Source organism: Gossypium hirsutum, chromosome A03 (genome assembly GCF_007990345.1).
Source record: "Gossypium hirsutum isolate 1008001.06 chromosome A03, Gossypium_hirsutum_v2.1, whole genome shotgun sequence".
Taxonomy (NCBI): domain Eukaryota; kingdom Viridiplantae; phylum Streptophyta; class Magnoliopsida; order Malvales; family Malvaceae; genus Gossypium; species Gossypium hirsutum.
In genome coordinates, this window is record NC_053426.1 from 8,025,918 (window position 1) to 8,043,836 (window position 17,919).

General features: G+C 30.4%; 2 protein-coding genes and 1 non-coding gene across 4 annotated transcripts; 1 reads left to right on the forward strand and 2 right to left on the reverse strand.

The window, feature by feature from the left end:
- Positions 1-6,159: 6,159 nt before the first annotated feature.
- On the reverse strand, positions 6,160-6,233 carry TRNAV-AAC (transfer RNA valine (anticodon AAC)). The gene has a single exon. It is a non-coding gene; the product is annotated as a tRNA-Val (tRNA).
- Positions 6,234-6,309: 76 nt separating this feature from the next.
- LOC107885929 (THO complex subunit 4A) lies at positions 6,310-9,075 on the forward strand. Its single transcript, XM_016809694.2, has 5 exons — positions 6,310-6,648; positions 6,787-6,933; positions 7,317-7,385; positions 7,475-7,656; positions 8,123-9,075. Exons 1-5 carry the CDS (start codon positions 6,487-6,489, stop codon positions 8,286-8,288), a joined length of 726 nt encoding a protein of 241 aa, XP_016665183.1. The 5' UTR covers positions 6,310-6,486; the 3' UTR covers positions 8,289-9,075.
- Positions 9,076-11,541: 2,466 nt separating this feature from the next.
- LOC107885931 (uncharacterized) lies at positions 11,542-16,498 on the reverse strand. 2 transcript variants are annotated; one of them, XM_016809697.2, is made up of 12 exons: positions 16,362-16,498; positions 15,977-16,057; positions 15,290-15,374; positions 14,934-15,130; positions 14,076-14,158; positions 13,862-13,907; positions 13,689-13,745; positions 13,492-13,546; positions 13,304-13,404; positions 13,121-13,184; positions 12,903-13,036; positions 11,542-11,926 (listed from the first exon to the last, which is right to left on the reverse strand). In XM_016809697.2, exons 1-12 carry the CDS (start codon positions 16,362-16,364, stop codon positions 11,753-11,755), a joined length of 1,080 nt encoding a protein of 359 aa, XP_016665186.2. In that variant the 5' UTR covers positions 16,365-16,498; the 3' UTR covers positions 11,542-11,752. The 2 variants fall into 2 exon arrangements, with proteins under 2 accessions (XP_016665186.2, XP_016665185.2); XM_016809696.2 differs by having other exon boundaries at positions 15,977-16,480.
- Between the last annotated feature and the right edge of the window lie 1,421 nt (positions 16,499-17,919).

Genomic DNA, 17,919 nt, shown 5'->3' on the forward strand with positions numbered 1-17,919 from the left:
TCACGAAGGCATAGCGTTTACTTCCACTTAAGCGGACGGAGCCCGGACAGAGAGATCGTGTTATGCAAAAAATGCAAGTACTCGGTGTGTGAGGAGAAACTCACAAACCTTTTCGTTTTTATTTAAAACTAAAAAAAACTAAAACTATAAAGACTTAGAGCTGAAAAGAAAAAGGATAAAACAAGTTAGAAAAAATATTTACAACATGATACAAATGTATGATTTTCTGAAAACAAAATTTTGAGGATCACGACTAATTATTAATTTGAACAAGAAAATTCAACACTCGTTTAATTCGACTCGACTCTCAAAAATGAATTCCCTAGTGGAGTCGCCAGCTATAGCGACGTAAAATTTTTTGCTTTCTATCGCTAATTGAGGTGACTTATTGGAAATTTGAAAGCCGGCTTTCGGTTTTATTTAAAAAATGAGTCGCCACCGATCTTTTTTCTAGATGTGATCGGACACCTACTAATTTTTTTTATCAAAAAGAAGGCCGAGTCTAGGTCTACATTAAAAGCCAGAGAAAAAATAGGGTTCGGGAGTCGGTTACATACAAGGAAGGTATTAGCACCCTCGCGATGCCTAAAATTGGTATCTTTATTAAACATGTGTTGTCTTAATTTTCGAAAATGCGAGTTCAATACAACATTTAATCGTGATCCGATTAAAACACGAAAAATTTCAAGTTTTTTTGGTTTCTTTTGAGAAGGATGTTCCGTTTTTAACACGAGCCGATTAATATTCACCCAACATAGCGATGAAATCGACGACTTAATGTTAAATCGGTGCATTGCCTTATTTATTGAAATTAATTTAAAGGCATGAACGAAAATATTTCTAGACAGAACAAATAAAAGTAAAAGAAAATTAAAATTGATGTTGCACTATGGTATGAAATACTATGCTGAATTCGGGACAGACAAATAAAAAATTAATAATATACGAAACATATAATATTTAAAACATTAACAATATACATACGATAGTAATAGTATAAAACAATAATAATGCATATGGTATTAAACATGATAGTAATAGCATTAAACACGAAATAAAATCATGAATATATATAAACATATAATAATAGTTAGTAAAGTGATGGAAACATGATATTAAAAACACTAATAATGTTACCTATGTACATACGTATATATATTTAAAATATAAACATAATAATAGTATTACAAAGTGTATACATAGCATTAAAAATATGTACATAATATGGCGTTGAAAAATACATACATAACATAGTATTAAAAAACATATACATAAGATAATATGTAAAAAATATAATATAGTATTCGAAGTATATATATGGTATATAAACATATAATATTAAAAAGATACATATACATAATATATATAATAATAGAAATTATAATATAGTATTAAAATATTTACGTAGTATACACATGTGAGAAATAATAATAATGTTAAAAAACAACTATTAATAATATTACATAAATATACACACATATATATTAAAAACATAATAATATTAAAAATGCGTACACAATATATATATACACATAATATAGTTATTAAGAAAATACATATAATATATAGTATTAAGAATATACACAATACATATGGTATTAAAAAATATAGTATTAAAAAAACATAATATATACATATAAGTATTGATTTAAAAAAATACTAATAATAGTAATAATAAAATACTAATAAATAATAGATATAGTAATAATAAGAACGTATAAACGGCAATATGTACAGGGGAAAATAAAAATAATAAAAGAAAATTAGTAATGGTATATATACGTAAACATAATATAAAAATATTAAAATAAAGTAATTAGAAAATAATACTATGTACAAAAATATATACATGTATATGTAAAATAAAAAATATACACTATTATTAATAGTAATAATAAATATAGTAATAATATTAATAACAAAAAAAGCAAATATAATATAATAAGAATATTAAAATAAGGTAATTAAAATAATACCATGTATAAATATGCATATATATACCTATATAATAAAACATATACTAATATTAATAATAATAATAAGGATAATATAAAAACATAAATATGAAATGGTATAAGAAATATGTAACTAATAACATTAAAGTATATACATGATATATAAAATATATACAATAGATAAGTATATTAGAAATGATGATAGAAAAAATTCTATTCATACGCTACATAAATACATTCACGTACATATATATATATAATAATAGTATTAGAAATATACATACAATGGTATAAAAGATGTATAACTAATGATGCTAAAATATATGCATAATAATATATATAAAATATATACACAATATAGTTACAAATATATATATATAATCGTAATATAGAATTTAGAATATGCCTAATATATTAAAAGAGTATACATATAATTTAATATTAAGATAAATAATAATAAAAAACTATTAATAATAATATATAATATATATGCGTATAACTATTAAGTAGAAATAATGATAATGAAATGCTAATAAGTAAGACTATAATAATCATCACAGTGACAATAGTGTAATTGATATTTAAATTAAGATAAAATAATGAGAAAAGTAAAAAAAGGATGAAATTGAATAGAAAAATAAAATTTTGAGGCGAATTCGAAATAAAAATAAAAAGTAAGGGCTTATTTGAATGCGCGTGAGGTATAGGGGGATCAAATGAGAAATTTTCCCCAAACCCCAAAAACGCGCGTTTCATAGGGGACTAATTGAAAAGCGCAAAACAAAATGGGGCCAAATTGAAAATAAAAAATGACTTAATTGTAAAAAAGTGAAAAAGCGGAAGGACCGCGTGCATAAATAACCCATTAATCAAAAACACGCGGATCCTCTAGCGGGTATGGGTCGGGTCAGTCCGACCCAGGGCAAAACGACGTCGTTTTATGCCCTGGGTCTTTAATGCAAAACGGCGTCGTTTTATATTATTATAAAAAGCAAAAATTTTGTAAAAAAAATCATTTTTTCTTTCTTTCTCTTCAAAAAAGCTCTCTCTCTCTCTCAGCCCTCTCTCAGCCTGGGGATTTCTGGTGAGACTCCAGTGTCGTACCTCCGCCGTGCGCCACCATCGCTGGCCACCGCGAGGTAACCTTTTTTTTTATTTTTAATAATATATATGTGTATGTACATAAAAAGAGAGAAAAAAATAAAAAATAAACGAAAAAGAAAGAAAAAAAGAAATTTCGAAAGAAGAAAGAAAAAAAGAAAATGATGTCAATCACCTTCTGTTGTTTCTGTATTTTTATTCTTGCGTTTGGTTATCTTCCGTTTTGGTGTTATTCTCTGCTTTTTGGTGATCTGAAGTCTATTGCTTGGTATTAAAATGGCCAAATCTACTGTTTTCATTCATCCAAAAATTCGTCCCCCCCATTACACTGTCTTTTGATGGCTTTTATAGCCTTTTACAAATGCTTTCCTTTTTATTATTTTATGTTTGCTGTCATTTCCTTTTAATTCCTTGCAGGTGCTGAGGGATGGTGGAGCAGGTGGCTGACAGAGGAGTGGCGGTGGGTGGTGGCAGAGGTCAAAAGGCTGAAGACCCTAGGTGCTGCGCACCTAGGGTTTGGTTGCTGATTTGATTGGGATGGGCTGGGGTTTGGTGGAATTTGGGCTGTTAGTTGATGGGTTTGGGTTGTGGGTTATGTTGGGGTTTAATGGGTCTTTGTGTGGGTTTATTTTGGGTTGTTTGTTTGGAAATTGGGTTTTGGGTTGTTGGTTGTAAATGGGGTTTGGGTAATTTGGGCTTCTACAACAACGAATTATCAGTCTATGCTAAATCCGAGTCTGCAACACGTGCAATTACTTAGTCCAGATTAGAAATTCAAACGAAAATCTCATATATGAAACTTTTTACTCAATCTATCAAAATCGTTCTAGGGATTTATTTTATTACACATAGATTAATTCCATTTCAACAAAATATATATATATGTCAATAACCACAATTAATATTGAATTATAATCAAGGATATCAATATGAACTTGCCCAAACATTTAATTTTGGGTATCGGTTGAAACATTTATTAATGTATATGTAATAATTTAATTCAATTATTCAATTCATTTACTTCTAAAACAATTAATTTCATACATATAACAATTTATCCATATTTTACACTTTTACTTTAAACTTTTAGCTTTTATTCAATTTAGTCCTTAAACTCGAAACTTCAAATTTAATCTAATTAAACTCAAATCCTGTTGACCAAAGCCCATATTTAATACATTTTCATAGGAATTTCATATAATTTTACTATTTTAACAACTCAATCCCTAAATACAAAATTTATTTAATCAAATAATCTTTAAGCATATCATAGTTTCCAAATCTAACAATTTCTATCAAGACATATAAGATTCATCAATGACAAGTTTTAAAATCTTTAACAATTTTAAAAACAGAGGTACGAGTCAGTTGAACCTAATTGCAATAATCTTAAAAATATAAAACTTACGAAAAACGGATAACAATTACACTTACATGCAAAGGGGCCGATTATTGAAGAACTTGACTCTTTCATTTTTCTCCTCCGATGGCGTTCGTAAGGTGGAGGAAGCTAAGAACGAATTTTCATTCTCCTTCCTTCCGCTTTAGTTACTTTATTTTATTTAATAATTAACAAAACAAAAAATCGTCCACTAAAATGAATCATGGACTTATTGCAACATAGGACCTTCCAATAATGATGTTATGGCTATTAAGCCTAAATAATTTAATAGCGATTAATTTTTATAAATTTTACGATTTAATCCTTTTCAATTAATTAACTATCCAACCATTAAAATTTATGAACTGAACCTTCACGTAACAAAATAATAAATATGTAATTATTTAATAAAAATATCTATGAGTTTGATTTATAGAAACGAGGTTTCGATACCTCATTTTCAAAAACCACTTGACTTTAAGGGCCTACCACTTGAACCTAATTATTCGTTCAATTAACAAAAATCATTAAATCAAAATTTAACGTAGTTCTATATTTAACTCATAAAATTAAATAATAATATTTACGAACTCATTCGTCAGATTTGTGATCCCGAAACCATCATTTCTAATACCACTGAAAAACGAGTTGTTATGTGTTTAATATATATTTTATTTCATGTTGTTTAAAACTTTTTTTTAATTAATAACTCTTTTATTTATAAAATCAAATAATTATTTCAAATATAATTATTTTTAGTAATTACAACTTTTACATGTATAATATTTATTTTTCAATCCATATCATGAGTGTAGTAAATTTTAGTATTATATATTTTTATACGTGTAATTGAAATAATTATCTGAAACATTTCACTTATAAACATAATGATATTTGAAATAATTAATTGAAATATTTCATATATAAAAATATTTGAAATGTCATACCCACAATGTAGATTAAAATACAATGATATTTAAAATATTTTACATATTTTTATTAAAAAATATTTTACATATTTGAAATAATAATAATATTTCAAATAATTATTTGATTTTATTATATTAGAAATCATCATACCCACAATATAGGTGGAGAAAATAGGTATTTGACATATAAATATTATATTTAAAGAAAAATATATCAAAAGAAATTGTTGATGTTTTTAAGCAATAATTAAATCTTTATTATTTGATTTTATAAATAAAAAATTTATTAATTAAAAATAATAAAAAAATCTAAAAATAATATATTTATTAATTATAAATATCATTTAAATTTAAAAAAAAAAACTTTAAACAACATGAAATAAAAAATGCTTATAAGAGAAATCAAAACTAGAACTTAAAAATGAAACCATAATTATATAATCATCAAACCAAAAGAGCTAATATGTTAAAAATGTTAATTATGAATAAAAAAGCTTGAAATAATATGAAATAAAAAATACAAATCTGAGTAAGAGAAGAATCAAACTTGAGACTAAAAGACAAAAATATTAATATTAAACTATTTGACCAAAAGAACTAATTTACCAATTTTAAGTGAAACCGCATCTTATAATACACATTTTCAATTTTCTCTCTAAAAAAACCTATCCTCTTAAATATATATATATAAAAGCCCTAAAATAATAAATATTAAAAAATATATATGTATAATGTTTTTTCTTTTGGGTCAGTAAAAACAACGCCAAATGGGAAATGAAAAATAGAAAAAAAGTGGCGTCGCCCGGACTCGAACCGGAGACCTTCAGTGTGTTAGACTGACGTGATAACCAACTACACCACGACACCGTGCTTATAGTTCGCTTAAAAAAATTATTTTTTATAAATGAATAAATATAACCCTACCACGTTCAGTTACCGACTCCAGCTCCGCTGCTTTTCTTTATTAATTTTCAATTCAATACGATTTCTGTTCTTCGTTATTCTCGTGGCGGAACCCTATCTCTGCTCCTTACATCTCTTACTTCTACCCTGTACTTCAATTTATATTTCTCAAGCTCTTTTTTTTTGTGAATTTCTAACTAAAGACGAACAAAAAAAAATGTCAAGTGCATTAGAGATGTCGCTAGACGACCTGATCAAGCGTAACCGTAAGTCCGGATCCGGAAATCCCCGCGGTCGAGGCCGTGGATCCGGACCGGGACCCGCCCGCCGCTTTCCTAACCGCGGAACAAACCGCTCGGCACCGTATACCGCTGCTACGGTACATATCCTAGGGTTTTAGATCTGATTACGCTTTTCTTTGTGTTTTTTTTCTTTTGAATTTTCTTCTTGATTCTGGCCAAAATAAAGTTCTTGATTCAAAAATTTTAAATCAGCTAAGTTCGTTCAATTTTGTTAGGCGCCGGAGACGACGTGGCAGCACGATATGTATTCGGATAAGGGAGGAGCGTTCCAAGGTCAAGCCGTTCGGGCCGCTGCAATAGAAACCGGAACGAAGCTCTACGTCTCTAATTTAGATTATGGAGTATCTAACGACGACATAAAGGTATTTTTTTAGTAGTTGTCTTTTGCTATTTTTTAAGTTAGTAGTAAATTCAGTGTTTCTCTTCTGTTTCAATTTGTTATTATGTTTTTTTTCCTCAAAATTTTATTCGTGTTATTATGTTACCGGCGATATTGATTTGATTTTTTTTCTCTATGTACTTATATTCTTGATTCTGAGGCTTGGCTATTCAATTTTCATTTTTTCTTATAGTTAAATAATTGATTAATTTGAGATATACATATATTTGAGATTAGTTAGGGTTAAGAAAAAGTCTACTATGCTTAGAAATACTTTCAAAGAAATTTCGTTCAAAGTTGATATTTTGTTGTTTTTAGGGTTTTTATTTTTTTGTATCTTTCTAACGTTTGTGTTTTAATATACAGGAGTTATTTTCTGAGGTTGGTGACCTGAAACGATATGCAATTCATTATGATTGGACCGGTAGATCGAAGGTATTGAATCGAGTTTGGTATTGATTGGTCCTTCAAATTGAATTATTTGTATAGCTCTGAAGTTTAGAACAAAAAAATCTTTCTCTTAGGGAACCGCCGAAGTTGTCTTTTCACGGAAAGCAGATGCTATGGCTGCAGTCAAGAGATACAATAATGTTCAACTTGATGGAAAGCCGATGAAAATCGAGATTGTGGGAACAAACATTGCTACCCCTGCTGCACCAACAGTTGCCAATGTTGCTTTTGGAAGTTCAAATGGAGCCCCTAGAGGGTATGGTTTTTTATTTATTGCACGGCCCTTTTATTCAATAGCTCAGATTCCATCATTTCTTAAGCTGTCTCTGTTGAGATGTTACTGTTGCTAAAATATTTTGCCTATATTTTCAGTTATCTTTTGTTCCTGAAATTTTCAAAAGCTGAAATGAATCTCAGTGCTATTTTTGCTGAAATTTCATCTTAAGTATCAGTTTATTTGAGCTTTCTAGTTTTCGGTTTACAATAGGGTGATAGCTAGAGGGAGTTCATGTTCTTTTTTTTTTTTTTCATGTGGCAGACAGCAATCCATATTTGTAATAGTCTATTAGCTTTTACTATATGGAAAATTTGAACCGCACTGACATTTATGTTAGGGAATTTGCGTGAACAGTTTATCCATATATTTTCTACTATTAATAAACAATTTTTGGTTATTGATAGACAGAATTTACTTATCTGATCTTTATGTGGTTATTTTACAGTGGCCGTGGCAGGGTTGGAGGATTCCGTAGGCAACGTGGTGTTGCTGGAGGCCGTGGCTTTGGAAGAGGCCGTGGACAGGGAAGGGGCCGTGGAGAAAAGGTTTCGGCAGAAGATCTTGACGCTGATCTAGAGAAGTATCACACTGAAGCAATGCAGACAAATTGAAGCATTTTCATGTTCTGTTGGTTGGGTTTTAAGTCTTCTTTTCTACTATGGACATTATGTGCTTGATGCTCAACTATATTGTGTATCACTACCAAATTCACTCTTTAGAGGAACTAGTCATATGGAGAGAACTATTAGTGTCTAAAGTTTTATGGAGTTTGAGCTTTTACTGTTGACCTTTTACTTGGGTATAAAGAATGTGGGTTAGTGGGGAACAAAAAAAGCTATCATTTTGTAATCTTGAATTATGCTTTTAGTTCCATTGAAATTGGGCTCATTCCACCACTCAGTAACAAAGCGGAAATTCTTTCTCTTGGTTTTCCATATGCTAAGGGAACTTTGGCTGCATGCTGTGGGAGGAGTAATCTTGCCGCTGCCCAAAGCTGCATTGCCTTTGGTTGCTCCTGCATTTTGGAACTAGGGAGACTGCAATCTGAGGTAGATTTCTTTATGTTCTTTTCTAGCTTTTCAGAATTTTGTCCTTTGTATTATTGGTGATGCAACTGGTTTTCCTATTTAGGCTTTTAGGTTGCGTATGTTCCTTCACTCTATTGTATTATTGCCAGGGGATTAATCTTTGCCTCTATTATCTATGAATTATGCTGATATGGCTTATTGTAGTAAACTATTGTAGAATCTCCCTGCTTTGGTTTCAACCAGTTGGTTTCTTGCCGGAGAAAATCTGTTGACGGCTCCAGTACAGTTGGCTTATAGGAGCTTGTTCTGGAGTTCAAATGATTATAGAAATCTGTTGAAGTACAATAAGATTCTGAAGTTTGCTCTTTCAGTTTCCATATAAAGTGAATGAACCCCCTCTGCCTCCGCATATATGCCTCCATTTCATTTTGGGGCTTGAGGAAGTTGAATAAGAGTATAGTTACGGCATGAATATACTTTAACAAAAGCTAAGATTTAAATAGCGGGAAATTGCTTAATTTTTTTTGTCATTCTGTGAGCTGCTATGCTAATGCTTGGAGCAAACGGCTTTTGTCACTACTTCCCCTGATTCAAGGTTAGGAAATTCAAAGTGGACGATGCTTATTTGCCGTAGTAGTATCGGGTCTTCACTTTGGAAGCTTGCCCCAACCTTCAGACAATGAAGTTGGTGAGTGCTGGTTTTCCTATTTACATATATGCATAGTTATTGACCAATGAGTCTTATTTTGCTCATGATTAACATCTATATATAGTTTTTCTGATTCTTGAATTTCAGTTATTTTAATAAAAATTGCATCTCAAGGAATGTTGTGTTTATTCATTGAATTGATCCCAGGGGTGCTTCTTTCAATCTAGCAATTCCTGGTTAGTTTATGTGGTGAGATGTTCAACTGAGTCTTTATGTTGATCTTTTTCTCCCAATTTTGAAGACCATGCTGCATCTTCTAATTCAAGTATATTAAAGTACGTTTAGAATTTGTTTATTCTTGCTGGACAGTGTTTACGTTAGTAGCTGATGGTGTGGGCCGGTTTATACTGTTTTTAACTTAAATGGTATCAAAAAGAAATTTGAAATACTAGAGTACGAACTGCTGGAATTGAATCAATTTGCTTTGGATGAGGACCGTTTGTGTGTTATGGATAGCGGATGTGCAATGGGACGAACGGTTTTAATGGGGTTTTTTTTAAACAAAAAATAAATATGAGAATCGTCTGTCACGAGTAGTGTTTTCAAGGATTATGTTTAACATAGAGTTCTAATTAGATGTTGAACTTGGTTCGAGTTATTTTCGTCATAATTTAGTGCTTCAATTTGATTTTAGAGCTTTTGCCTTAACAGTTATCGGGCCATATGAAGCGTCAAATTAAGTATGAAATAATGTACTACTAAAAATAACAAAAACAAGCGAACTATTTGTTTGCTTTTAAAAATATGAATCAATTTTACAAAAATCAATTGAGGGAACATTCATGCATAAATTGGGTGGGTATCAGTTTAACATTGTTTTTAAAAACATTTTTGGAGCAAAGTACTATTAAACAATATTTTTGAGATTTTCTCAAATTAAAATGTGTTTTTGAGATAAAAAATACAGTTGTAAAGATACATTTTTAGTCAAAAGTGTAAATACAAAATTTAGTTTTTGTTTCAAAGCGTTTTTTAGTTCAAAAATACTTTTAGGAAATTAAATTGAGTCTTGAGTACAAAAGTTGTGATAGATCTAGTAGCATCTGCTTCCTTCTAGTTATTCCGCTGATCTTTATGATACTTCTTAAATGTTCCAATTGCGTTTTACGGAAACAAAATGAATAATGAGCTGTCCTAGCTCTCGCCTTTTTATTATTCATATCAGTTGAGGTAAGCTTGTCTGGTCGGGGTTCCTAGATTGATTCCGCTTGCCTATAAAATGACTGATGTCACAAGTTTTAGCACCTTAAAATTTTAAAAAAATAAAAGAGCAAACAGTAATATTATACTTTAATAAAATTACAATTTGGCTCCATGATACTCTTATTTTCTTTTCTTTAATAAATTTATCATTTTATAAAAAATAAAACAGAATATGAATACATGCGAGTTTGAGTATAATGATTGGAAAAAAATTATAAAAATTTTAAACATTATGTTAAAAAAAAATTCTCATTTAAAAATTATTTAAATTTATTTCTTTAAGAAGTCCACTCTCATTTCGATTGTCTCCAGTTATCCAAAAAATACTGTTCTATCACTAAATTTATTTCTTTAAGAAGTCCACTCTCATTTCGATTGTCTCCAGTAATCCACAAAATACAGTTCTATCACTCCCATTTTCAATTCTCACTTCTGCACAAAGGGTGATCTGTTATCCTTTGCATTGTGGAATCGTATATTAAAATTGTCCGTATTAGCGATTCAATTTGAGAAGATATACAAATCCTTAAATATAATTTATTTAAATATTACTCGAGCTTTTAATTTTTAGCTAAAATAATTCTTCTCTGTCATGTTCTTTATCATTTGTACTTCCACATTTTTAATAATATATTTTATTTTCATTCACATCTAGTATTGTTTAGAGTGAATAAATTTTTTAGCTAAATTTGCAACTAAAATTTAGTATCAAATTCATTTTAGTACCCGACCTGGCATGATAAAAATTGTGTCAGTTACGTTACCTAAAAATTTTAAAAATTGAAATTGATGTAATGATGTATAATCTCAAAATATAATTACGAAATCTAAGTTCCAAGGACCAAAAAGGACAATCAAGTTCAACTAGAAAAGGTTGAGGAGGGAAATCACACTAATCCTATCAATTCTAATAGGAAAATAAAATTCGGTTTTGAATTTGAGTCGTCATTAAACACAAAAAAGTAACTAATCTCAAAACACGCTCAATTACCAAAAAACCCTTTTTGAGTTTACATGAGGATCAGGACTCTATCTAAAAGGCAAACACATACAAGAGAAAAGGAAAACAATATACCTAATACATGAAATCATGCAAACCTAAATTTATTGAAACGGAGAGGACGAAAGGATGGGTCTAAGCCGTTTTAGGCTCTCTAAGCTTCCCCCACCTGGAATGGATCACCCTCAACAGGGAATAGAACACAGCCTTTATGCATGACACTATAAAGTTCCAACATGAAGACGGCCAATACCAGGGATATAACAGTCTAAAGAACAAACTTATTAGGTGTCGTGGGTAACGTCCTACCTGCAAAATACATGAATAATCACCCACAAATAATTGCATCACTTTCAAAATTCAACTCCATAGAGGTATATCTCTTGGAAACAATCCATTCTAAGCTTCTATATGTGAAGAATGCGTCATAGCAAATTAGGTGCAAGTGACTGGATACTTGTATGGAAGAATTTTCAACTTGCAAAGGATGCAAGGAGGGGAAAGTTGGGAAGGAATTAAAGGAAGGAATTAAAGTGAGTGTGCGAGGCAAAGCCATCATCTTCCATCATAATACATTAACAGAGAAAAGAAAATGAGAAAGATGTAAGTTAGGCGTGTACATTTACAATTTTATATGTTTTTTAAAACTATCATTCTGAACCTTCTGCAGAAAATTGAAGAAGTAAAAAAATAAAAAGCTAGAAAAATAAATTTTCTTACCATTGGTGTCTTTAGTAAAAAGATGAAATTTTGAAAAATATTAGTAATTTTCTTTCTAATCATTGCTAGAATAAGATGGATGGAAAAAAATATAGTTTTCGAAAAATACATAATTTTAAACGAACTTACATCTCTATTATTTCCTTTTCTATTTGAAATACTGTGTTTTTATGCATTACAATGGAAAATAGTCATCTCATATTTTCTTTCTTTTCCACTTTTCCGCTTCTTTTCATCCTTTCACTGAACCAAAAGGACCATTTTTGGGTTGGTCTTATCAGGTGTCTTACTGTTAAGGGTTAACTCAGTCATTAACAACCAATGAGCACATAAATGAACCCAAAATGCAACATGAAGAGTTATCATAGTTCATTTATGTCTCTCAATCACAGAGCGTGAGCCTTGCACAATCACAAGGTTGCTTCCTTGTGACCCGAAGATCATCCATTCAAGTCATGGAAACACCCTTGTACACTCATGACAAAATCTATTTCAGAATAGAGAAAGCGATGCTTGATTCATGTTCTTTCAAAAAGACAGTCACTTGAGATAGTAAGGTACTTACAGGAAAAAGGAAATCTAAGGCATCCCAAGCTGCATGACGGACAGCCCTTGTAGGATACATTGGACCACCAGGTGAGGTAAAGCTATACAGACAGGTCTTCAGCCTTGTACTTGTGGCCATTCTCAGTTCCATGCCTGCAGGTATTAAAAACTAAGGTCATATTTGAGTAACCAAATACCCCCCTAACCTTAGAAGAAGTTGATGGTAATAACTAATACCTCGGAGAATCTTAACCTGCGAAAGATAATGCAGTAAGACCGGCTCAACCTTTAATTTTTGAAGCTGGCAAAAGAAATTTTCTGATATGTCAACGTGTGGATCATAGCAATGGCTTTCAGTTAAGGTGATAATGTTAAACAAGATCATTAATATGTATACTTATCATCGAAACATAAAGTTACCTGGTCGGCTAGTTCAATAACAAGTATATCTGCTGGTCCACCAATCAGGAAAGAATTTGGAAACATGGGGCATTGCTTTAGGAAGCTTTCAATTTTTTCAACTGCATATAATAAAACATCATAAAAGGAACATCCCTACATGCAAATTATTTTTCAAAATAAGGATCCAAAGGGAGGAATAATCCAACCTGAGTTGTAAAAGAATATGAACCTTGAAAGTAGAAGATAAAGATCTCGCTGGGCCTGAAATCACAAAATATAGTTTTAGAAGATAAATGCCACTAAGGAATCCTGATCGGAAAAGGGCAATTACACAAAGATCCAGAACTTGGTACTATCTTCTTTCAGATATACCAAAACACGAGATAAAGCAAAAATATTTGACCTGTATTGGAATTTTATTTAACCGTGTCGATTCCAATGTGACTTCATCAAGGAGGTACTGAGTTCACAGAAGAAGAGAAGTATTAATAGATGGATTCTCCAAAAAAAAAAAAAAAAAAAAAAAGGGAAAGAAACATGCATTTCAAACAGCAATGTGCTTCTTTTTGCTTTTACCTGAAAGAGAGACTGGAAACACCTTGTATTTGACTGTATATCCATCCTGCACACAAACACAAAGTAAGTTATTACCTTACCAGGGTGTAAGTGATGCCACTTTTTCAACAAGCATGACCATCATAAAGGCAATATGGTCATCCAAATTCAAAAGCTATAGGCATTTGGCAACGTGACAAAATCCCACACAAGCATTACCAATTTGTGTTCATACCAGAAAACATTTGTTGCACCCTGAACAAGTGCAGAGGAATAACGAAGTTGTACCTCTGCATTATCCAGTTGAACTTCAAATAACTGCAGAAAAAATCTATTGTTCAATATAAAGAACTTCATGGAAAGAGAATCAAAAGATTATTCACCGATCAAAACAAAACTTTTTCAGTCAAGAATGCCAAGATATCTTAATTGATAGTAGAAGCGATAATTATCCATTACCTAGCATCACTAGACACGATACATACAAAGATTTTTTGTGGTCATTGTGATCCAGAGAACCAATGTAGATCATTTGTGGTTATTTTGGTAGAGAACCCATGATACATACACTTTCATATTAGGAATATGCATCAAAATCCCAATTGAAATTAGCTACGGTAACCAGGAACCATGTGTAAGAAGGGAAAAACACCAGGAACTAGACTATAATTCTAAAAGGCAAAAATCAAGTTCACTTCCTTTTTTTTTCTTTGTTACTTTATCCAGTTTCGGGAGACTCCAAATTATACCTTGCCAAGCCACCAACCATCCACACAGTTGACAGCACCAGAAATAAACAGCAGCAACAGCCAAAAAATTTATATTCCCATTAAACTACCATCATTCGAGCAGAGCAGTCCGGAAGGAGGCAAGAAATTTGAGTTCCACTCACAGGGCAATCAGATTAAAATTCGGGGAAAGCTAACTGAATTTTATATCTTTTAACTTGATTAGAAATGGTTCACAAGAAAATGATTTTCTCCAGAGAAGAACTCATAAACGTGAATTACTACTGCAGCAAGAAAAAGATCTGGAAAGAGGAATTTCATGATGAAGGACAAAAGGACTACAAACTAATCATGAGATCGCTTACCCATTTATGGAATAAAAGGGAAAAAATGTGAGATGCGAATGATTGGCTCCATAGTTGCACAATCAGATCAAGGATCGGCTTTCCACTATCAGGGGATCGAATATAGTAATCCGCAAGGACATCGTAAAAGCATAATCGACCATTAGCACCAAACTCAGCAGGAGTTATTGCATCTTCGTCTCTACTTAGGATTATATCTGTTTTAAGTCAACAAAATCACACATAACTGAACATTAAATTTCCATCTGATAAAAAGAATTACAAAGGCACGAAAACTTGAAAAATATCTATTTGATTAATGTAATTTTTAATACGAAAAGCCAAACAATTAGAATGAGTTAAAGATCTTAGCTAACCTTTGGCTCGATCATCGACTTCCAAAGCTATATCTGCAAATAGTTCTTGTAATAAGTTGCGTCTCTGAGATGGAGACGCTAATGCCTGCAATAAATTTGAACATACATCGATCAAGAAATTCCTAAACGCAGAATAAGTGCTTTTATTACTTTTGAGTTTGGATCAAATGATTAGCAGAAACGATGTAATTAATATGAGACTTCCCAGGGTCCAGACGCTAGTAAATACTCAAACCATTACCTAAAATGTTAAACCTTAAACCTAATATATCCCTTTTACGAGAAAAAAAAGGAAAAGAAATCAGAAGATTGTTTTTTTAAAAAAATCTTAAACAAATTCGGTTTTCCTCTCATCATATAAGATGAAGACGCTAATGCCTGCAATCAATTTGAACATACATCGATCAATAGGCTCTTAAACGCAGAAAAAGAAGTGCTTTTATTACTTTTTAGATCAAGTGCTTAGCAGAAACAATAAAATAAAATTAGAAGACTTTACAGAGTCCAGACGCTAGTAAATACTCAATCATTACCTAAAACGTTAAATCTTAAACCTAATATACTCCTTTTTCGAGAAAAAACAACAAAAAACAAATTAAAAGATTGATTTGAAAACGTAAAAAAAAATATTCCGCTTTTCCTTTTATCATATCGAGAAACAAAAATAAAAATAAGAGAAAAACGAACCCGCTGAAGCTTTTTCTCGATTTCTAGGGAGAGCTTGTTGAGATAAGCGGAGCTTTGAGGCCTTGAAGAAGCTTCTTGTTGCTGCATTTTATTTTACCTTTTATGTTAAGATCTCAACAGGAGAAGAAGGAAATTAAAATCTATCATTCGAGAAAGAGGAATTTTGAAATCAAATTTGAAATTGATCCAATCAAATAGTTTTTATATTTCCGTTTCCGGCCTATTCGCTCCCAACAGAAGTACTTTCTTCGATACGAATAGCAGCGGCCGTTTTGACCTTTTACCATCAAAAAGTTCAGAAGGCGGTGAATTTCATAATAATTATTTACTATAAAATATAACTTTTTAAATAAATTAATGGCGGAATGTGGAAGGTAAGCATGACCATATATGGCGTGAGAGAGAAGCAACAGCGTGGAAGATTAGAGGGGAAGAGCTTTGTTGAGAGGAAAGCCAAAATGGGGGAGAATGGTGGTAGAGAGTAGAGACTGATTATAATTGATTAACAATTTTTTATGGGGTGTTGCTGGTACGTTTTAACATTTTCCACGTGTATGATTTCACGTTCCACGTGGCTGTTTCGTAGGATGTGAGTTTTGAGTGGCCTAAGTGTGGGACTGGGTAGAGCAAACCACGGTCACCCGAGAATGGAGAATTGGAAAGCAGTTGCTTTTAATCCATTGAGCCACGTGCTATAAAATTAAACCTTTTTTTATACGTGTAAAATCTGTAGTTTTCTTCTACTTGTATGCTAAGGCATTATAAGAATTAATTTTCAATATTTTTAGAATAAAATAACATTAACAATAATCCAAAATGAGTTAAACCGATGAAATTAAAAAAAATTCAAATTCAAATTTATATTAGTATTGTATTTATAATTATTGTATATTTATAATTGTAATCTTCTCCAAATAAATTTTAAATCTCAAAAAAATATAAAAACATGAATTCAAAATGATAGAAAATTTATTTGAAATTGGTTCAAATTAAAAGTTTACCCAACCTCAAAACTGATTTGAATCGAAAGGCTTGAAGAGTTTAAAACTTGAATTGCCTTAATTCAAATTAATTCAATTGATAATTAAGTAGAAAATAAATTCAAATCTCAAAATTATATATAAACTTTTATTAAATATGATTAGTAAATTTTGATCTTGTACAATTATATGTACAAAACTTTGATTTTAATTTTATTTGATTTAATTGTATATATTAAAAATTTAATTAAACTACTTTCCTCTCTAGTAAAAACATATATTAATGAAATCTTATGTATACAGTTATACAAATTCAAAATTCCCACAATTTTAATCCCTTCCTTCATGACACTTGTCCATTCCATTGTTTTTTCTTTTTTCTTTTTTCTTTTTTTTTACAAATAAAATATTGGCTAAATTTCAATTCTAATTCTTCTAATTTTTTAGATTATATAAAAATAATTAAATTTTAATTTTATCCCTATATTTTATTCAAATTTGAAATTTTACCTTTATATTTTAATTTTGATATAGTTTAATATTTTAATTTTTATAGCATCTTTATTTAATCTAAATATTTTATTTTGACTCAAATGCTAATGTGAATTTAAAAAATTACTAACACCGTTAAAATTTTTTGTTGAATTTAGATACATTACAATGTCATTTTTTTTTCTGTTATATGAATATCAAGTTTTTTTTTTATTTTCAAATCATCACACAAACAACTTTCATAGAAAATTTTAACAATGTAAACAGATGAACTTGAATTTTAATTTCGAAAAGTAGAGAGATTAAATTCTTAAAAATAAAAGTATAATTATTAAATTCTAAATATATGAAGAGTACAAAAATCATATTGTAATTTTTAAAATTTTTAGTTTATATTTTAGCAAAAAAAATATTATTAAACGAAGGTTCATTTTAAGAATACAAGCCGAATGCATTGAGATGTAATTGGAG

Excerpts from the sequence above, each read along its gene's own strand:
- LOC107885929 (XM_016809694.2), top strand. The coding sequence starts at position 6,487 with ATGTCAAGTGCATTAGAGATGTCGCTAGACGACCTGATCAAGCGTAAC. Across the intron at positions 6,649-6,786 it reads CACCGTATACCGCTGCTACG|GCGCCGGAGACGACGTGGCA; the intron begins GTACATATCCTA and ends CAATTTTGTTAG. Across the intron at positions 7,386-7,474 it reads ATTGGACCGGTAGATCGAAG|GGAACCGCCGAAGTTGTCTT; the intron begins GTATTGAATCGA and ends TCTTTCTCTTAG.
- LOC107885931 (XM_016809696.2), bottom strand. The coding sequence starts at position 16,063 with ATGCAGCAACAAGAAGCTTCTTCAAGGCCTCAAAGCTCCGCTTATCTC. Across the intron at positions 14,159-14,933 it reads CCCTTTTATTCCATAAATGG|TTATTTGAAGTTCAACTGGA; the intron begins GTAAGCGATCTC and ends TTTTTTCTGCAG. Across the intron at positions 13,037-13,120 it reads GCAGGTTAAGATTCTCCGAG|GCATGGAACTGAGAATGGCC; the intron begins GTATTAGTTATT and ends TAATACCTGCAG.